At 40.8% G+C, this 21,497-nt stretch overlaps 3 protein-coding genes across 4 annotated transcripts; all 3 read right to left on the reverse strand.

Annotated features, from left to right (window-relative positions):
• Positions 1-12: 12 nt before the first annotated feature.
• On the reverse strand, positions 13-1,850 carry LOC118364531 (ras-related and estrogen-regulated growth inhibitor-like protein). Its single transcript, XM_052489662.1, has 4 exons — positions 1,639-1,850; positions 957-1,010; positions 759-860; positions 13-661 (listed from the first exon to the last, which is right to left on the reverse strand). Exons 1-4 carry the CDS (start codon positions 1,751-1,753, stop codon positions 354-356), a joined length of 579 nt encoding a protein of 192 aa, XP_052345622.1. The 5' UTR covers positions 1,754-1,850; the 3' UTR covers positions 13-353.
• A 716-nt stretch (positions 1,851-2,566) lies between these two features.
• Positions 2,567-13,206, reverse strand: LOC118364532 (transcription intermediary factor 1-alpha-like). 2 transcript variants are annotated; one of them, XM_035746146.2, is made up of 15 exons: positions 12,784-13,206; positions 12,425-12,614; positions 11,145-11,260; positions 10,881-11,016; positions 10,391-10,511; positions 10,028-10,144; positions 7,211-7,325; positions 6,945-7,091; positions 6,022-6,133; positions 4,153-5,729; positions 3,817-4,016; positions 3,582-3,684; positions 3,384-3,452; positions 3,080-3,214; positions 2,567-2,942 (listed from the first exon to the last, which is right to left on the reverse strand). In XM_035746146.2, exons 2-15 carry the CDS (start codon positions 12,612-12,614, stop codon positions 2,664-2,666), a joined length of 3,417 nt encoding a protein of 1,138 aa, XP_035602039.1. In that variant the 5' UTR covers positions 12,784-13,206; the 3' UTR covers positions 2,567-2,663. The 2 variants fall into 2 exon arrangements, with proteins under 2 accessions (XP_035602039.1, XP_035602038.1); XM_035746145.2 differs by having other exon boundaries at positions 12,721-13,202.
• A 469-nt stretch (positions 13,207-13,675) lies between these two features.
• On the reverse strand, positions 13,676-18,026 carry LOC118364533 (uncharacterized). Its single transcript, XM_035746147.2, has 3 exons — positions 17,837-18,026; positions 15,210-15,341; positions 13,676-14,298 (listed from the first exon to the last, which is right to left on the reverse strand). The coding sequence occupies exons 1-3, from the start codon at positions 17,846-17,848 to the stop codon at positions 14,128-14,130; spliced, it is 315 nt and encodes a 104-aa protein (XP_035602040.1). The 5' UTR covers positions 17,849-18,026; the 3' UTR covers positions 13,676-14,127.
• Between the last annotated feature and the right edge of the window lie 3,471 nt (positions 18,027-21,497).

The raw sequence follows: 21,497 nt of genomic DNA on the forward strand, positions 1-21,497 counted from the left end.
TACTGTAAGCCTACTTTTCAACTTCAGAAAGTACAATAAATTATTGAATGACTGCTTCCATCTGCAATTCAATCTTTAGTGTAACTCTACAAGATAAACAATGTCTCCTTTCTGAAAACCTCCCAAATAAGTTCCCTCTCAGCACCTGCAGTTGCACTACAACCTGCCATAGACAATTTTTCTCAATTGCCAACGGTGTAGCTACCTACATGTTCTGACTATCCAAATCTCATTGCGCATAATGTAGTCTATCCTGTGGTAGATTACTCTGCACGTTTCTTCCCGAATACAGCTGACATGCTTCTCACTATACTTTTAATACCCGCAGCACCTTTCCGCAGAGCTCTCGACTCTCAGATAAGATCTATCAGTCCATGGAACACCAGCAAAACACCGTGGTATGTTTCAGCTGCGGATATCTCGAAAAATACGCAATATTCTGAGATAGCAAGGAGTCGGTCCTCCCCACTTGAGACTGTCCTTCGGTGCTGCAAATCGCGTTTGTTCCCAACAATGATGATGGGCGCTGTTGTAGACATCTTCCTACTGGCGTGGCGGATGCGCTGCACTTGTTGGCGCACTACCTCGAAGCTGGAGCGGTCGCAGATGCTGTATACCAGTATCACGCCGTCTGCCCATTGAAGTTGTTTCTCACTTATCACTTATTGCACTGTCATAAAAACACATACAAACTTGACGTATGAGTTGTCACTATGGTTCGATGACAAATTGGCAAATGCGTAATGATGAATGGCGACATTTGGGTAGTACAAGAGTGTTTACCTGTGGATAGAGCGAGTCCAATATGTTGAAGGATATTTCCCTTCCGTCAATTGTGTCAATATGACTGTAAATTGATTCTGACGGAGAAACATATGAATTAAATCAAAAACATCATAATGTATTAAATGGTCAGCATTACGCACAACATGTATGTACTTATTTGGCAAGCTTACCTATTTCACCGTACTCGCCTATAAATCTTCTGGTAATGAATCGGACGGTGAGCGCTGGAAAAGACAAAAAGTTGTGTACAGTTTAATCTACATGTATTTTAATGGCACGTACAGACTTTGAGTGTACATCGTCACTGAAAATAAATTCCCTTACAATATGCAATTGTAAATAGCCCACCCACTCTACCTACCTCATCCCCATACTGTTTTTATTTACTTTTCTGCTCTTTTGCACACCAGTATCTCTACTTGCACATCATCATCTGCTCATTTATCACTCCAATGTGAATCTGCTAAATTGTAATTATTCGCTCCTATGGCCTACCTCCTCATGCCTTTTGTATATGGACTTTCTGTTTTCTACTGTGTCATTGACATGTTTATTGTGTTATTGGCTTGTTTATTGTTTATTCCAGGTGTAACTCTGTGTTGTTGTCTGTGTTACACTGCTTTGCTTTATATTGGCCAGGTCGCAGTTGTAAATGATAACTTGTTCTCAACTTGCCTACCTGGTTAAATCAAATATTAAATAAAATAAATTGGTAGACCTTCCGTCAGATAAACAGATGTCAGACACTTGAATGCCCTTTGAGTGAAGGACTGCAGAGCATATAACTCGTTAACAACACCTCTTTCTGGGAACATTGCAAGGTGCATATTAAACACAAAAACACATTCCTACCTGATTTCCCGACATTTTCAGCCCCATGTAATAAGATATTAGCTTCCACTATTTGCTGAGTTCCCTCAATTGTCTTGCTGCAGTGGTGTGAGCTGGGTTTGACTTGGACAACCATTTGGACTCGATTATGCTTCAAAATGCTCTGTTCATTACCCTGTTTTATACAAGGTACTGTACAGTGACTAGGTATATATAGTTTGCAAGAGCTGAAGGATAGGTGGATCCATTTATGAACCAATGAGAAGATTGCCTGTTTAATTAAGTGAGCAGGGTCACAACTCTGATTCATTGATAAGGCTGACTGTATTGCCTACGTGTGAGTTGATAATAGAGCTCATACAGTTATGTGATCATGATGGCTAGTCTTCTTGTGATAATAAAATTAACTGTTTCAGGTTGGTTAAAATCTTACATTCAACATGTTTCATAACTTTGGTCAATTGGTAAATCCTCTCTACACAAAACTACTGAAAATATGAATGTATCAGAGAAATGTGAATCACTAACCAAATCATTTTATAAACATTTTGATTTAAACTACCTTAACTCTGGGAAGGCAAATGTGTGCATTGCACACACCATTGACAGTTAATATCACTGATTCCCCAGGGTGTGTACTACTTTATCAGTTAGGAGAAAATCAAAAACAGCCAGGAATGCAGCCCTAGAGGACAGTCAGAAGTTGTTCACCCCTGATCAATGTGCTTTTACTCAGGCGCCATCTGGTGGCGTTGTATCAGCATCGCCAAGAACATTGGTTTAATCTATGGCTGCCTTATGCTCATGCAGAGCACCTTTCATCTAGGCCAACTTTAGCACGTTTGAAACACAGGCATACATAGAATATTTGATATACTAGCGCACATTACAAAAGGCTACCGTATTGCATAGTTGGTACAAATGTGCAAAAACAAAGTCACACACACAATCCCTTTTGTTTTTAATTTAATGAAACAAAGTACAATGTCAGTTGTATATAATTGACTAACATAGCATTTCTGAGACTCCACTTCAATGGCCATTATTCAGTCTGCATCTTTTTTAATTTTTTTCACATTAGTTTCATTTTCATCTGTTTCAACTCTGACCTGGGAGTGATGTTTCTTAGCTTTTGGCACTTTGGTCATATTCAGCAACTCCCTCATCCTCTTCAGAGACTCTGCAGCTGTTGGTTCCTCAGGTTCCCCAGTCTCAGTCCAGCTGCTATTGGGGTGCCTGAGGAGGGAGGGGTGGAGAGCTGTCCCAAACACTTCACCTAACTTCCTCTGAAAGCTGCCCCGTAGCGTGACAACCAACTCCTGGTCCTTTTGAGATAATAACAAATGCACATGCAATGTAATTTGTCTGGTATTTTTGTCTGTAAATTCTCAGTTAAGTTTAGAAAATGCTTTCGGTAATGACATTTTTACTATATAAATTACATTTTAAAATATGTGACAACCTTTGAGTTCATCAACATAGTGTCGAAAAGGACCCAGACATCAGAGACAAATTCGGATGGGGTACGGTAAGGGGGTGATCGATGTTGTAGCAGCCTTCCATGTATGGAGTCAAGACATATTGAATCTGAGGGGGGCTGAAGAGATAAAAGTATGAGAGCTCTCATTTGAAATGTGCTAAATAATAGCAAAATATAAGATTATTTACAAATATCACTAATGCCAGTGAGTTTTGGTCAGGACAGGCTAATCATAAAAATAAATTAAAAATAAAACAACTTGTTTTTAATTTATTTTCATACACACCTCAGCCGTGCTGCAAAGGATGTTTCTGTCATTCTCACACCTTAGAAAGAGTAGGAGATGCTCACATTTCTGTTAGCAAAGAAAATAACATCTGGTTAATGCCAGCATTGAAGTTACAGGTCCAAAAGTTAAATTTTAAAATGTTATCCAACTCAGCAGGAGGATCCAAATTCAAATCTACAATGGGGTGAATCGTACCCTCTGGTCTGCTAGGCTGAGGCACATAGTCCTGTGCCTGTCATCACTGTAGGGGTCTGTGGTGTCGGCCAGGTCCTGACAAAGTGAACACTTCCACTCATCCCTACCAGAGGGGGAAACAGACAGCACATAGCTTTAACACAAGGAACTCAGACTAGCATATTTCCTCCATATCAACTCCACCAAACTGGAACTTTACACAGAAACTAGTACTGTAATTCTTTAGGGAGATTACCAGAAGGAAGGACCAATGGGTGGGATATGACAATCCTGGTGGTAGCCCCTCCCACACTCCACACAGAATAGAGAACCGCCAACAGTGTGGCAGGCCGCACAGGTCACATACTGGAGCAGTGGGGGACTCTCTGGGGAAGACAGGGCCTTAGTCCAGAGGAGGTTGTCTGACTCTGGTGGTGTGATGTCATCGCCATGGGACTACAACAACAGCGGAGGGGATAGATCATCATCACTATCTTACTAAGATAAAAAGGACAATGTAAAGTGCTTTATCACTAAACTTAACCGACACTTTAAATCAGAAACAAAACATGTAGTGCAGCTACGTGCTTACCTGGTGGTCTTCTGCAATCTCTTGCAGAATAATCTCATCTTTGCTGGCCCCTTGGACGAGCAGGAACTGAGGAAGAGCGCCTCCAGGAGTGGGGGTGGAGATGGGTAGCTGAAACATCAAGACCCTTGGTTGCCAGTACCTTGAGTTGTTAACATCGTTGCCATTGGTCAAGCTCGGTGGCTCAGTGTTATTGGGTTGCCTGGTTGGCATTTCAGTGGCCACCACCAAACCTGTCCTGGTGGGGTTTGGAGAGGGGCCCTCCACCGAACCTGTCCTGGTGGGGTTTAGAGAGGGGCCCTCTACCAAACCTGTCCTGTTGGGGCTTGGAGAGGGGCCCTCCAGTAGCACTCTAATGCGTGTTGGCAGCTCAGTTCTCCAGTTATCCACATGCCGATGAAGTGACCTGATAGCCTTAGCGTCCTCATGTTGTTGGTCATAAGCCATCTTCTTATTGTTGTGGGGGGCAGTACCGGTCCTACCCACAGAATAGGGTTTACTGTTAGGGTCCATGTCAGTTTCTTCTTTGGGGTGGTGGGTGTGGGTTAAGACACTGTGAGAGAGATGATTAGAGGTCCTCTCAGTAGACAAAGTCCCTGTGAAAGGCAGATCTGAAGAAGTACTGTCTGAGCAGGCAGCTGCCTTTCTATCACCCCAGGCTGACGGGACCTCCAACTCGATAGCACTGTCTGCCTCTGTGTCAGTCTCCAATTCAGTGACAGTAGAAGTAGGCTCGTTCTCCCTGGCCTGAGAGTTTAGGTCAGGGTCTGCCAGACCAGTAGGAGGCAGGCTTCTATCACAGGGGGAGTCTGCTAGTGCTTTAACCGGGAGGACAGGGATGGGGTTTACAGAGGGAGGCTGATGGAGGATCCACAGTAGCTGCGATTCTGGAAAGTTCCTATTCTGATGCTGAGCTACGGCTGCAGGAGAGGAGGAGCCAGAAGGTGGGAGGCAGATCTCTACAGGTGAGTATGAGTGGAATGTCCAGGACTTTCCATCCTTACCTCTCCGAGATCGTCCAGGTCCAGGTGGAGGAGTTGCCTTGAACATACCATAAAGTCTCGGTGTGGCTTCGATTAGTGGTTGGAGAGATGGAGAAGTTGGAGGCTGAACAGGGGATAGCTGGGCATGGGTTGTGGGGACCAACGCTGATTGGACATGAAGTGCAGGGACAAGTGATGGCTGGGCAGGGTTCGATGGAAGACAGAATGGTGAATTATGTATATTCAGGGAGGGGTGAGATGGTGCTAGTGTAGATGGGCAGGGCTGGGGTGTCACAGGATGGCTCAATGGAAGGTTTGAAGGGGTGTGGACAGGCAGGGAGCGATAAGGAGGAGGCGCACGGGAGGTGGAGGGCTGGGAAGTTGAGGGCTGACTGTGGGGGTTGGATGGGGCAGTGTAAGAAGGGCATGGGGGCTGGAAGACAGGGTTATGTGGAGGGGGAACAGAATGGATGGACATGTTAGGAGCACTGGAAGAGGTCTGGCCAGAGGGAGCATTGGGTCTTTCTTGGTTTTCCAGGGGGTTGTCTTGACTAACATGTGATTGGGCAAAGGGAACAATATCACCCAAAAGTTTACCTGGAAAAAAGGAAGAAAAATAATACTATTGTAGGAGCGATGATATAAATGCGATGGTCACGACCAAACAGTCTCAAGCTTGCGTCCTGTGGCCCCATTCCCATTGAAAAATATTCCTTGGGTCGATTTTGGCATGTTATTTTAACAACACTGAAATGGGCAATACTGGACTACCACATCGTTATGTGGTAATCAATGCTAAAGCTTTTTTTTCCTGATTTAATCTAAGGATTTTGTTAAAATCCAAGCCAGCAAAGCCTACATGAATATGAGATTGAGTATCTTGATTTACCAAAGGAAGCTATTTGTTTCTTGAAGTCATCAGTAATCACCAGCTGCAACTTAAGCATGGTCCCCGGGGGCTCAGTACTCTGAGTCAAGAGATGCTGTAACTGGGACCCAATCTGTGGAGTGAGAGGAGCATGTGTCCATAGGGTTATGCATGTGTGTTGATGTGTTAATGTTTGTGATGCAAAATTGGGGTCAATTTCGAATTTCTGAATCTAATTCAATTTCGAACAATACAATTGAATTTGCCACACCACACAGAAAGCAACATTTGAATTTAATTTTAATTGAAGGAAGTAACATTTAATTCAAACCAATTGAACTAAGACATAAAACATGAAAGTATCATTCATTTGACAAATATTCTATCAAGAAGGATATGCCACTTATTGATGCAAATAATACACACATACCATTTCAAATATTTGTCATGAGATGTTAGATTATTCTCTTCCATACTGCAGTGTTTGAACTAATGCATTCTGGGAAATGTATTCTGATATTTAAAAACATTAAGGGAATGATGAATTATTATAGAAAACCGACAACATGATTTTCGAATATTTCCAGACCACAGTAATCATTTTAAATGGTTTTAGGAATGAGTTTTAAAAATGAAAATGTTCAACCTTATGCTACGTGATATTGGTAACCATACATTATGTCAAAATAAACATTTCTATGGTGATTGGTTGGTAAAATAAGCCATTTGAATTTCACTGAATTTTATAGAATTCAATTCTACTTCCTTTCATTCAAATTCTGCTTCATGTGGGGGATGGCCAATCCAAGTTCAATTCAAAGAGAAATTGGCAACTCAATTCAGAATGAAGTGTCTTTGGGGGAGAAAGCACTCTCATATAAGCCAAAAGAAAAACAAAGAAATGTGTGAGCAGCTTTGTACAGGCAGAACAAGTGGGTTCCTACCTGCCCTTTGCAGGAGAGCAGGGCAAAGAAGTCATCCACATTCAGGGCTTTCTCAGCAAAGTCAGCAACATACTCCTGCCTCTGCCCCAGTCTGTTTAGCGCACTCCGTCTCGTCTCGATCCCTGCCACCTCGGCATTACACATTGTCTAGGTAGACATGAGCAAGCATTTTATTGACTCAAACGGAGTAAAATCACATACACGTATGCACACACATACCTTCTTTAGCTTTCATGCATTGTGTTAGTCTTGTATAGCTGAAATACCTCTATGTTGCTGTAGAGCGACATGGCTCTCGATTTCAAGAGTTGAACAGTGGCAAGAAGCATTCTCTTCAGGCTCTCCCTCAGCTTTGACTTGAGTTGTGTTATGTCTAGCAATCTGCGAGTGGGAGAGAACATGAGGGGTTTGGACACACATACTCATTCAAAGGTTTCTTTATTTGTACTATTTTATACATTGTAGAATAATAGTGAAGACATCAAAACTATGAAATAAGACATATGGAATCACGTAGTAACCAAAGAAAGTGTTAAACAAATCAAAATATATTTGATATTTGAGATTCTTTAAAGTAGCCACCCTTTGCCTTGAGAACAGTGTCATGACGTGGCCCTTTCTGGGTGTAGAACGTGCCCCCCACCCTCACTCTCTCTCCTAAATCCAGGATTTGTTATCTCAGATCATAAATTCCTGGCCGAGACGCTCTCCCTCTGGTCATGCAGAAAGAGAGGGAGAGCACAGGGAGAGAACAAAGGACTTCACTTAGCCAAACTCCTAAATCCCAAAAATGGGAGAATTAAACAATATCTCTACTTTAGAGAATGTGGGAAGGGTCCGTGGACACGTAAGGGACAGTTATGACGAGTGTGTTTCATTTGGTGATCTCATGAAGGACAGCAACTATATCTCTACTTTAGAGAAGGTGGGAAGGGTCCGTGGACACGTAAGGGACAGTTATGACGAGTGTGTTTCATTTGGTGATCTCATGAAGGACAGCAACTATATCTCTACTTTAGAGAAGGTGGGAAGGGTCCGTGGACACGTAAGGGACAGTTATGACGAGTGTGTTTCATTTGGTGATCTCATGAAGGACAGCAACTATATCTCTTAAAGTGTACATTTCCCAGCTGTCAGGTTTACATCTAAATATTGTGAAACGTATGTGATTAAACATGAAACTATTTGTGAAAAGATTAAATGTAATGTTAACCTTCTAAATGAGAGTATGGATTTTCATATAGAGATTAACTAGTCAGTGACCACGCCCACGTGAGTATAGACATTACGTCAGGGTCATGGACCGCCCTTTTCTACTGAAACGCATAAAACCCACTCCTGATGAAATTCACACCAGACCACGCAAACCCTGGTGTAAGCCAAGGTTGCAAATGGTTGAATTTCTAAGACAAAAACATGCCGGGTGACGCTGGTGTGTGAAGTAGTTTAAACTTACAACTCTATCAAAGGACAAGACTATACCACGTGGAGCATTGGCTACATGGCTGGACACAAATTACTAGTATGCAGCTAGAAATTACGTAAACCTAGGACGAGAATACACCCCCCCCCCCAAAGCATCTATTCTATAAGAACATTTCTGAATGGTACTCTGAAGTATCCATTCTAACCACCTACAACCATGAAAGACTGTGACCTCAATTAAAGTTAACCCAGAGACTCTGATGAACCTTGCAGGACGATCGAGGATTCCAACAGAGAAGACAACAACGACATACGGGCGTAAATATGAATTGCAATTTATTTTGGAATGAGCGGTCGTTCATGTAAAGTATTAGCAATTTCTATGAGTGTTGTTGTGGAATTATCAGAATTAGTTGAGTAAACATAGATAAGATGTGTTATTTTCATGATATGCTTATGAGTTATTTCTCATAAGAATGTATTTTGTTGTACTATAGTGGTGGCCATTGGCAGTTATCTGTTCTATGTCAGGACTAAGTTGCATGGGCCACAGAGAGGGGAGAGATCAAAGTGTCATCATGTGTAAACATATCTTTTACTCCCTACCTTTCCCAGTGGGGAAAGGAGGGTTTGCAGTGTCTGGAATCATTCTATGCTCCCTCTAATGTTGTTTCCGTCTTAACCTATAGCCTCATTCACCTCCCCGTGAGTTTGTCCAGGAGGTTGTATTTTGAGTGGGTTGTATCTAAATGACAATTTGATATATGCCTGTTGATATGGAGGATTTGGTTTATGGTTCTGGGGTTTGGGAAAGGAGACAAAGCTGAACGAGGAATTATGTCTATGCTGTCTGACTATGTGTGTCTTTGCTATTAAAGGAACTCAGTTGCATTGTAAGGGGGCTCTCAGAGAATTCACTGAGAGACACCGAATTTTATCTGAGAGTCACAGGATTGTGATAGAGCTCATATAATTAAAGATGGACTTTTATAACTAACTCTGACGTGTGTGGTTTGCTCCCATGATTTGGAAAATAGAGGAAATTTCCACGACAGTGTAGTAATCCTCTATGAGTTTCCCGATCTTGAACTGCACACCCCTTTCTTTTGTCGACCATATCGGCTTTGCCCTCTAGGGGCCTTTTCTTTGTATCATTGTTAACAACCCAATGTATAATATCTACTGTTTGTTTTCATGTATTTCTGTGACTTGATTAGTTAGTTGTCTTTTAATTGTTGCATGGTTTAATTCAATCACGTAATCAATTAAACGTTAGGTAATCGATTTGATAAAATAGCATGTCATATAATATAATCATAGTAAAGACACGACAACAGCTTTGCACACTCTTAACATTCTCTGAACCAGCTTCAAGAGGTAGTCACCCGGAATGCATTTCAATTAAAAGGTGTGCCTTGTTAATAAAGAATGTATTTCCTTATTCATACGTTTGAGCCAATCAGTTATGTTGTGACACGGTAGGGGCGGTATACAGAAGGTCTTTTACCAAATAGGGCGATCAAGTCCAAATTATGTGAAGAACAGCTCAAATAAGCAAATAATTCAAGGCACACTTGAATTCATGAAATCAAGTCACACTTAACCAGCATGGCTACCAATATTGTAATTTCATTCCTGTGTAATTGACCAGTTATTACCTGCCATCCATGTCCAGAAGGCTCTGCTTCACTGCAAATCTCTGCTGCCTCACTCTCTGCACCAGGGACTGAAGCTGCTCTTTCTGGCTGACCATCGCCTCATGGAGGAACTGGAAACTGCATGGGAATGGAAGGGGAGACTCAGGAGAACAGGAGAAGAGACTTCAGCCCTGTTGAAATGCTTAAAGAATCCATCTTGTCCTCCTCTCGAAGTAATCACGTGACTTATTTTTTACCTATCGAATTGTGTTTTAGCGATTACTTCAAGGTCGGTAAGGATGCTTTTTCTACAGTATTTGAACTAGGCCCAACCTCACATTCCATGATACTGTGACTGTATTTACAATATGCCAGGAAACTTACCTGTGGTTCCTGTGATCCATTAGTTGGCAGTCTCGACAGGTTAGCTGATCGCAGGTCAAACAGAAGAGCTTGATTGGCTCATGTTTGTGTGTGGGACAAAACACTGTGGGGGCAGAGACTCCTGCAGGGGAATACAAAAATATGATACATTCTAGTATATAAACATGCTATTTCAGTGTCCTGGTATTATCAACAAGTGTTTGATGACTGTGTCTGGCTCAGTCAGACCTCTAAGTCAATGTTTGGGAGGCCCAGGTCTTTTGTGTGCGTGTGTGTGTAGTGACCAGATAATAAAATATAACTTGAATATTACAAGGTGTTTGCATAAGATGGTCTGATGCTTGTAAAACTCTTTGAGCAGATAAGATATGTATGTGGATAATTTAATCAAATTCTACATGAGTAGAAGTCTCTGAAGAAAATAGCCATAATGCTCAATAGCATGGTATTGAGGGTATATAATTCTGGATGATGATTTTCTAGGGCAGACCTGTTGGGGGTTGGAGTCGGATAGTGTGGTCCTTCGTCACCTTCACTCTCCTGTGTGCAGATACACACTCCGAACACAGCGCCTCTCCACACTCCACACACCAGCCACTCGCCACAAACCCCTCACAACAGGTACACTGCAGTCACAGACGTGATGATGGAATACACAGAATTTGTAAAGGCATTCACAGGCTATGGGAACAGCACTATCATTGACTGAGTTAATATTATTGAGTTATTCATATTAACCCCCAAAGTGTCTCACCTGGACATTACCAGTCCAGAGTTTGTTGGAAGAGTTCTTAATAAAGAGATTATCTTTGACTTCCAGAATATTAAATGGCAGGTCACAGGACGGACATGCTGGAGAGATAGAGAGATCTGGAGAGAGAGAGAGAAATAGACTATTGTTGCAATGTTGTAACATTTCCATTCTCAATGTTTCCTGTCTAAAACACTGTGTGATTGTCTTGTGGGTTTCTCTGAATAGTCTTTGGCCTCCCCCCCCAGATAATGATACTGTGACCTTGGAATTATAAGGTTCTATCTGCCAAAAGTCTAGTTATGAGATATTGAGCATTCTCATATGTTGGATGTGGGTTGAGTAAAACGGTTCTATCTGGCACTGAATTATAAGATTAATTTAATTTCAAAAGAAAAGCCATGTAATTGTTAAATAAAGAGTATCCCCTCCATCCTTCAAACCGCATAAATACATTCATTCATGTTCACCATATATTTGTTAAAGCAATAGTTCACTAAAATGACAAATACACCATGGATAACTAGCAACATGGCTAAAACTTAGCTCTGGATGAGTAAACTGGTATATTGTTCTGGTCTTTGATGCCCAGTGCAAGCAAACTACTTACTAGTTATCCATGCAATCTGGTAAGTTTGTATTTTCAGTGAAATATTCTTTCAATATCTATATAGAACAAGATAAAAACAGGGATGCCTCACCAATGGGGATTTAAGGGATCATCCAAGGTACCTGCATTTACTTATTATTGCCATAAAGAGTAGAAGTTGTGGCCAGTCATTATTCTACAAAAGTGGTGAAACAAATCAAAATAATTGCAAAAGAGCGTCAGAACCCATTATATGAATAATCAAGGACATGGAACTATTGGTTTTATCAAAATGTATAGTTTTAAATATGGAGAGTCCCAGATCTCAGAACCGTTTTGTTATGTCTTCCTCTTTCACATCACTTTACATCATTTTTGTTGGAAACCCAGCATTGTGTGATTGAATTGCAAATAGAAACTTATAAAACCAAGTTCAAAGCAAAGCTGTTTGTGCAAATAAAACTTCCTATATATTTATTTTTTTCCGTCGTAAATGGACTTTTTCCAATAACCTGAGGTCTCACATGTGAAGACCATCTAAAGAGCTGTGAAGGACACCAACTAAAGTCAAGAACAACTCTAACTAGCTATGTGAATAACTCATTTTTGACCAAAATGTCAGAACAGTCCTTATTCCAAGGGCTCGATACAGTAAATTCACCAAACCGATGTGTTCAACAAAAGTGCTTCATACCTTTCTGCAACCCTGGATTGTCTGGGGGCAGGCATGCTTGACATATAGAGTGCAAACAGGGAAGAAGTTGGGGATATCGCTCGTGGTTTAAAGTTAACCCACAGAGGACACAATTTCCATAGGTTCCCGATTCTTTTACTACATTCGGCCCAAACGGAAAGTCACCGCCGCTTTGCCCGCCATGGTTCATCTGTGTGGAAGAGTCATTCGGGATAAAATAGCTTTTAATGAGAGAAAAACGAGACATGCATTACTATTCATAATCATAATGTATGTATATTTAAGGCGAGACTTACCTCTATTGATGATTGTTCGCACGCAAATGAGAATAAAAACCGTTAAACTGTTTTTGTATTTACCTTGCGCAGGTTCTAAACCAGGGCAGGCTACTCCGGATATTCTTTCAGACTAAAAAAAAACATTGTAACGGAAGAAGTTTGGTCAAAGATAGTCCAGCTAGGCATAAACTGCTTATCCCGATCACGACGGTTGCATTAGGCGAGGTTCATGGCGACGTTGGCTAGCTAAACTCATGCGCAGAATCACGTAAACATTGGTCTTGCGCCGAACTGCGCATGTGCAGGCCGTCAAAGGCACTGCTTCCACATAAATTCGTTTTTGACGAAAATGTGACAGTTTGTCCCCTTCACGAGGTTGGAGTTAAACATTGTTCAACAACTTAAGACATTGGCTCCAATTTAGGTGTGCCTTTAGAGGAAATGAACAACTAAGGAAGAATGTTTTTACTTCTCATTGGACTTGTTCAAAGTTGCAGCAGACTGCAGGCGACCGCCGACTGACTGATCTACAAATCACCTTCCATCATAAATAACTACTCTTCATTATTTTTAGATCAGTCCATTTAGCCACGATACATTACAGTTTTGAACCTATCGAGCACGGCCCATTGACTTCTCAAACCCAAAGTCCAGGCCTGGTTTGCTTGGCCTGGTCTGTTTAGCAAGCCTTCCCGGAAGTCTCGCAATGTTGCACCTCTGGGTTTAGAAACTCTCTGGTTCGGTTACTTTGAGCGAGACGTTGCCGCATAACCACTGATCAGATTACTCTACCTCTAATTCTGACATTAGCTCTAGGAATGACATATTATCAGATCCAGAGTCAGTGGGTGGAGTCAGACCTACATAAAGGAGTAGACTGTATAGTGTTGTGTATTCTAGAGTTGGTAGCTTCCATGATATTGGCCTAGCCTATACTTATGATAGAAAAAAAGCATGAATAACACAAAACAGGTAACAAAATGTAAAGTTTTATTCAACAAGTTATACAATTATCATGAACATAACACACATACTATGTTTCATTTCTAGTCATTTTTGCATTTGACATGTTGGTTTTAATATGAGTGACAAAAATGTAAATAATGAAAACATAAATAGCATGCTATTATCCATAAGAACTGAAATAACAATGAAGTTGAAATAATAATGTTGGGTAATTGCAGATGAAATAGAAGACTATAATGTAAACCTTTCATTTAACCATCCAATAGGCCTACAACTTTATTAACCCTCTCTGTGGCAGACACATAACAACCAGGTGTGAACAGCCAGGGAGGAGGAGTTAGGGAGTTAGAATCCTAGGATGGGGTGGGTGAAGGGGCCCAGGTTAAAGTGTGATTTTTTGGGTGGAGTAAACTGTTCCCTTAAGTGGTAGGTTTCCCAAGATAATGTTTGACCAGCTCCTCACTGTAGAACGCAATTACACTTGATTGTCTTCTCCTGGCTCCTCTGTCCGTATTGAATGGTGGCCAGTGTCTGGACTAAGCTCCAAAAGTTCTCAAAGGAGACCCCCCTTCCATCCTTCACCCCAATCTGCTGCAGCAGCTGGCTCAAGCCTTGTTCATCTCCTGAGGTCTATTAGAAAGGGTATAAAGTTATAAAGTCCAAAAGTTATGGGCAGGGTTACAAAGTTGTCTGTCAGAAGTATTACAATGTAAATGTACTTTTAATCTGTCTGGCAGCATATTTCAAGACTTGGTATATGAGGGTGCAGTGGGATAGCCAATGGGTTGGACGATACTTTTTTCGTCAATCATCTTGAAAAAATATACACTTAAAAACTGGAAATCAACCAATCCTTCATTGTTAACACAATGTTGAAAGTGTGTGGGCGACAGAGAAATAAAATGGTAAAGTTTGAGGCCATGTGGCAGAGAGTGTGGGCGCTGGAGATGGTGGCATGAGCATGTGAGTCTGGGCAGGTGTGATGTAGTTGATGTTTGTGTGATGTTGTCATGTGTATGTTTTTTATTTTTTTAAAGGGTTGAAAAATATAACATAATTTACGGTCCATATTTAAATAGAGCCATCCAAACACCCCATCAATCCACCCTCCATGAATCAGCAATGGCTGGATAGATGTAAGCATGTAATTACGCAATGTATCCAGTTGAACTAGGTGGAGCCACAACCTAATTCCAATCCTCTCAGATCCACAAGGGGGAGGCAACACACAGCTTGATGGTAGAGATTAGACTGTTTAGGGATCATTTTGGGATTGCACTTCTATTTGTTCAGGGGTTGCCATAGAAGGGAAGAATTTATCAATCAAAATGAGGGACCTCTCCCTGGCCCAATAGTTCAAATGCATTCTTCCTTCATCCTTTCCTTGGGATAAAAATGTATATAACATGGCTGGATAGGTTTAAGCCGGGGTTAAACTACACAGATTTCCTGAATTCAGTCATGTCAGATCAGTGATTACCGCAAGGAAGGAAGGAACATATTGGAACAGAGTCGTACTTTACTGTGTGGGTTCATATTACCTTGTCAAGGGTAGGTAGCTGTGTGGAGACCAGGGTCTGGAACTCCTCTGTGGTTAGTGTGGGGGCATTGTTGGCTGCAGCATCATGGAACTGACTTACCAGGGTGTTCAACGCCAACTCCAGATCTGAGTACTTGTGGTGTGTGAGAGAGAATAACACATAAATATTAAGAGCAGATTTGAAGGAAGTATACACTTTAATAGTGTATGACAGATAAATTGTACTATGCATAACACAACCTAATCATGAGTGTATGTTACTCATTTGCAATCACATTATGATCAGTATCCTGCACAGTGCACACCTGGTAGTAAAACATATATGTGTCACACACACTACTGTTAGGATAATGTTTACCCAAGAACAATACCAAGATGTGTTAAGCCTCAGGGCTAGTCATGAACATAGTTTAGGGCGTCTCGCTTGACACACCCTTATGATAAAATGACCTGTACTTTTGAAGCATTTGAATGGAGTTCCCCAGTTGTAATTAGTTAAACTGCTATTACTGACATTTCCTAATTTATTTGATATTTCAGCAAATGTTGATTTAGCTGCCACAATATCTGCATCATCATGGGAAAAACATTAATGGCAGGATCTCAGATTCAGAAAGAATTGGTACAATTCCAATACTCAATTGAGGGTTGATTGTATAGGATTCTGAAGTATTTAATTTGTTTACATATACACTGAGTGTACAAAACATTAGGAACTCTTTCCATGTGCTCTTTCCATGAGACTGACCAGGTGAAAGCTATGGTTCCTTATTGATGTCACCTGTTAAAACCTCTTAAGGATCAGACTCTTTTTTTCAATTTTCGCCAAAAATGACATACCCAAATCTAACTACCTGTAGCTCAGGACCTGAAGCAAAGATATGCATATTCTTGATACCATTTGAAAGGAAACACTTTTACGTTTTTGGAAATGTGAAATTAACGTAGGAGAATATAACACATTAGATCTGGTCAAAGATAATACAAAGAAAAAAACATGCAGTTTTTTTTCCATCATCTTTGAAATGCAAGAGAAAAGCCACAATGTATTATTCCAGTTTAGGCGTAATTTAGATTTTGACCACTAGATGGCAGCAGTGTATATACAACGTTTTAGACTGATCCAATGAACCATTGCATTCCTGTTAAAATGTTGCATCAAGTCTGCCCAAATGTGCCTAATTGGTTTATTAATACATTCAAGTTCACAACTGTGCACTCTCCTCAAACAATAGCATGGTATTATTTCACTGTAATAGCTACTGTAAATTGGACAGTGCAGTTAGATTAACAAGAATTTAATCGTTCTACCCATATCAGATATGTCTATGCCCTGGGAAATTTTCTTGTTACTTACAACCTTACGCTAATCACATTAGAGCACATTAGCTCAACTGTCCCACGGAGGTTAAATCTACTTTAATTTGTGTATATGAAGGGGTGGAGACAGGTTAAAGAAGGATTTTAAAGCCTTGGGACAATTGAGACATGGATTTTGTGTGTGTGCCATTTAGAGGGTGAGTGGGCAATTCAAAATATTTAAGTGTATGTAGTAGGTGCCAGGCATACCGATTTGAGTGTGTCAAGAACTACAATGCTGTTGGGTTTTTCACACGCAACAGTTCCCGTCTGCATCAAGAATGGTCCACCACCCAAAAGGACATCTAGCCAATTTGACTCAACCCTGTGAAGAATTGGAGTCAATATGGGCCAGCATCAATGTGGAACGCTTTCTACACCGTGAAGAGCCCATGCCCAGATGAATTGAGGCTGTTCTGAGGGCAAAAGGGTGTTCTCCTAATGTTTTGTGCCCATAGTGTATATTTCAGCAGAATTGTATTAAACTAATGGTTGACTGACTGATTCATTCATTTAACAACCGCACTCAAGCGTTGTAGCACACCCTGTCAGTCTGCACTGGCAGCTCTGACAGATTTACCTTCTGGGTGTTGGCCAAAGCTGTAGAACGTTATTCCTATTCATCTCGGGTAGCCTTTTGTAATACATTGCATATCCATAGCTGAACTTTGGGCTCATTAAATCCCACTGTACTGCACCTATTATATGTGTGAGGCGTCAACTTTTACTATCAATGGTGGCTAGAAACCAATTTTCAATGCAATAAATTCAGATATCATTCAAATAGCCACGCAAAATTAGACGTTCCTCCTTAACAAAAAAGCGTACCCATCCCAGCGTTTCCATAGAAAGGGGTGCGTGAACCTGATTGATTCCCCGTGCTTTCTGTTACTCTGCGCCGAATGTCGAGGCACAGGGCACTCAACTGCTACAAAATAACTGGCACCCAGATTGCGAATTCCGTGTCAAAATGAAATCCACAAGACCAGTGAGCATAATGTCGGCTAATGATATACTCTGGTAAAATAGCTAAATTGGTTTCGATTTGTTACGCTCTAACATGTTAGCGCTTTATCGTACATCATGCGCTGATGTCAGTTTGCATGAAAGTCCTATAGGTGAGAGCCGGCGCCCTAGCTAATAAACTTGATTACAGTCTCCTGTGCGTTTGAATCACAAATTCTAAATATCAAAATAAGAAACAGATAAGTATTGACTTAAAGATGATTAATGGTAAGAAAACAACTCTTACAAGGTGATATATCATACCTTGGTCGCCATTGAGTCCGTTTTGGTCTGTCCAGTCAAGAGGAAACTTTTCTTGTCAGCGTTCCATTGCCATCCTGGCTGGAATCTCGTATCCTCCCACACACACAAAAATAAACTGGATTCCACCCCGGCATCAGACAAGGAATGGTGAGGAGAAACACCGACATTTAACACTGGGCCTGTATAATGAACTGAGGGTGGAAACATGAGACGTGTGCGTTGTTATTCAGTTTACTTATTTATTGTACTTTTTAATTCAAACTTTGTGGGCGTTTACCACCCCATTTACAAAGTCATAGTGTCCTTATCTGTTTCCAACTTTCCACAGAGACATACAAATATGAATATCACAAAACAGTCTGACTAACATTATACAATGTAAATATTAAATAATGTATTTATTCTCTTAAAATGGTCCTAAAATGGTCAATCCACAATGCATGACATCAGCTTGTACTATTCATCTTTCAAATAACTCTAAGGTCATTGGCCCTATAGCATCTAAGGTTGTCATCAGTTTGATTATAAATTAACCTCTGGAGTGTAGGTGATTCATGCAGGGCATTCCAATGTTACTAAATCATAAATGGGGGGAATTTAACCAAAACCAAAGCTCATTTACATTCTAGATTTGGAGAACACTTCAAATGCATCTAAAAGTTCAGTATGAAGTTCCCCTATTTTTAATCGCACTTACATATGGAAAATAAATGGGCTAATACTTTGGATAACATGGAAAACATGTATTTTAAATACTAAATTAAATGTATATAACTTAGAAAGTAATTTGCTCATCCCTATTAACATCTGTAGCCTCTTTATCACAGACTGCAGTGTTCTGAGCTGAGCACAATTAGTTCCTTCTGAATGTAAGTGGAGCTGGTTGGTTTTAAGGTGGTCATCCTTGAGAAAGTTGCTCAGAACATGAGAACATATGAAAGCTGGTGGTTCCTTTTAACATGAGTCTTCAGTATTCCCAGGTAAGATGTTTTAGGTTGTAGTTATTATAGGAATATTTCTCTCTATACGATTTGTATTTTTTATTTTTTAGTATTGCCAGTGTATGTTGATGGAATTTATAGGTTTAAATGAATGATTAGAATACTCCACCCTGAAACCATATAATTGTATGAAATTGATTAGAATCATAAAGTTATAATTAATGATGTGTGTGGTTTTAGTCAGTAGAATTCTATATCCGTGAGTGTAGTTTTTAGTCAGAATTAGGGTAAAACAATATATCTGTACAATGACTATTATCGTATATCTTAAAAATAGACTGTCTGAGCAAGATTCGGTGCCGACCTTGGCTGGGGGCCACTGAGAGTACTTCCCAGGGTCTCCCTATCTTGAGGGAGGACGGGGAGTGATTCTCACGGACTCCCCTAATCTTTGTCGGCTGGGTAGCAGGACAGTGTGTGCGTAGGATACCTAATGTTTGTGTGTGAAAGTATGTGCGTGTGTGCGTAAGAAGCCAGTATAAAATGAATGGTTTTGTACAACAGACCAGCGCTCTCATGAATAAACCTTTTTGACTATTTTAGCGTCTGTTTCATTCGACCAGTATCTTACAAATTCTAGGTCACAGACTGAGTAGTATAATTGAATTGGGTGAGGAACCTTGAGAACATAATTCTCATGACAGGGTAACAGTATAGCTTCCATCCCTCTCTGCTACCTGGGCTCAAACCAGGAACACATCGACAACAGCCATCCTCGAAGCAGCGTTACCCATCACTCCACTAGGAGAACAACCATTCCAAGTCTCAGAGGGAGTGATGTTTGAAACACTATTAGCGCGCACCCCGCTAACTAGCTAGCCATTTCACATTGGTTACACCAGACTAATCTCGGGAGTTGAGAGGCTTGAAGTCATAAACAGCCAAGCATTGCGAAGAGCTGCTGGCAAAACGCACGAAAGTGCTGTTTGAATGAATGCGTTCGAGCCTGCTGGTGCCTACCATCGCTCAGTCAGACTGCTCTATCAAATCATAACATAATGACATAATAATCATAACATAATAACACACATAAATATGAGCCTTAGGTCATTAATATGGTCGAATCCATGAACTATCATTTCGAAAACAAAACGTTTATTCTTTCAGTGAAATACTGAACCGTTCCATATTTTATCTAATGGATGGCATCCATCAGTCTAAATATTGCTGTTACATTGCAAATCCTTCAATGTTATGTCATAATTACGTAACATTCTGGCAAATTATTTCGAAATGACCTGACTCTGCGTGCAATGAACGCAAGAGCAGTGACACAATTTCACCTGGTTAATATTGCCTGCTAACCTTTCTTTTAGCTAAATATGCAGGTTTAAAAATATATACTGTGTATTGATTTTAAGAAAGGCATTGATGTTTATGGTTAGGTACACGTTGGAGCAACGACAGCCCTTTTTCGCGAATGCGCACCGCATCGATTATATGCAACGCAGGACACGCTAGATAAACTAGTAATATCATCAACCATGTGTAGTTATAACTAGTGATTATGATTGATTGATTGTTTTTTATAAGATAAGTTTAATGCTAGCTAGCAACTTACCTTGGCTTCTTACTGCATTCGTGTAACAGGCAGGCTCCTCGTAAGGCAGGTGGTTAGAGCGTTGGACTAGTGACCGAAACAAGGTAATAATCTGTGGTTCTGACCCTGAAAAAGGCAGTTAACCCACCGTTCCTAGGCCGTGATTGAAAATAAGAATGTGTTCTTAACTGACTTGCCTCGTTAAATAAAGTTATTAAAAAATATATATATATATAAAATAAATCAATTTGAAAAAATCGGCAAAATCTACTACTGTCCCCATTGTCTCCTTCCACCAGCCCTATACTGCTGCAGGCCCCACGCTGCACCCTGCTCTATGAGGGCCGTCGCCACGTTGCCATGGCGATCCCCATCTTCATCAGTCTCCTGGTGCCCCTGTGAGGGATGTGGGGGCAAGTTAGCGCCGCGGTCCACAGGCCCAGCTGCTCATCATCACTGGAGTCTCTGGAACATACAGATTATACCACTGTTACAACACACAACTGCTCTTCTGTATGACTAAGAGACATATTCTAGTTCATTAATTCATTATTATTCCACATTATTTATATGTTTAGTTACTACGTTACAAATTGTTTCTAGTGACAAAATGCAATTGGGGAAAGTGAGTAACACTGTATTTTAAGTGTAACCAAACAAAGTGTAACACGATAGTTAAGTGGGCAGCTAGAGTCTAACAGGTTCAACAGTCTAACGCGTGGTCATCATGAGTAATGTGTCCCTGTGGATGCCTCCCAGCTCTTTCTCACAGTCCTCATGAAAGGTCAGGGGTCCCATGCAAACTGCACACACCTGGCCCATACTCTGGAAGCACTGCTTACACTATACCCCTGTGCAATGTTAAAACAGCACACGGATTAGAGTGCAACAAACCACAGTGGAGCAGTTGAATGGAACAGAAAAGTCAAATTGCCAAGAGGAACTTAAAACTCATCAAGACCAGGGGCTATTTCACAAAATAGCATCAAAGATATGGCCTGCAAACATGGGTTAACATTCTGAAACAACAAGTAACAAGTAATAAGTGATTGCAAAGAGTTGCAAATCTGGCTTTGAGAAACACCCCTTGTTGTGCTTCACCAAAATTGTTAGCTGAATT

The sequence above is a fragment of the Oncorhynchus keta genome, chromosome 31 (assembly GCF_023373465.1).
Source record: "Oncorhynchus keta strain PuntledgeMale-10-30-2019 chromosome 31, Oket_V2, whole genome shotgun sequence".
NCBI lineage: Eukaryota > Metazoa > Chordata > Actinopteri > Salmoniformes > Salmonidae > Oncorhynchus > Oncorhynchus keta.

What these genes read in the sequence shown, in the direction of transcription:
- LOC118364531 (XM_052489662.1), bottom strand. Translation starts at nt 1,753, where the DNA reads ATGGTTGTCCAAGTCAAACCCAGCTCACACCACTGCAGCAAGACAATT. An exon ending in AGGCGAGTACGGTGAAATAG is followed by an intron (nt 861 to 956) that starts GTAAGCTTGCCA and finishes TTTCTCCGTCAG; the next exon opens with AATCAATTTACAGTCATATT. An exon ending in CACTCTTGTACTACCCAAAT is followed by an intron (nt 662 to 758) that starts GTCGCCATTCAT and finishes CAGTGCAATAAG; the next exon opens with TGATAAGTGAGAAACAACTT.
- LOC118364532 (XM_035746146.2), bottom strand. Translation starts at nt 12,614, where the DNA reads ATGAACCATGGCGGGCAAAGCGGCGGTGACTTTCCGTTTGGGCCGAAT. An exon ending in CCGACTCCAACCCCCAACAG is followed by an intron (nt 10,512 to 10,880) that starts GTCTGCCCTAGA and finishes ATTCCCCTGCAG; the next exon opens with GAGTCTCTGCCCCCACAGTG. An exon ending in CCCATTGGTCCTTCCTTCTG is followed by an intron (nt 3,685 to 3,816) that starts GTAATCTCCCTA and finishes CCCCTCTGGTAG; the next exon opens with GGATGAGTGGAAGTGTTCAC.
- LOC118364533 (XM_035746147.2), bottom strand. An exon ending in AGCTACCTACCCTTGACAAG is followed by an intron (nt 14,299 to 15,209) that starts GTAATATGAACC and finishes CCTTTCTAATAG; the next exon opens with ACCTCAGGAGATGAACAAGG.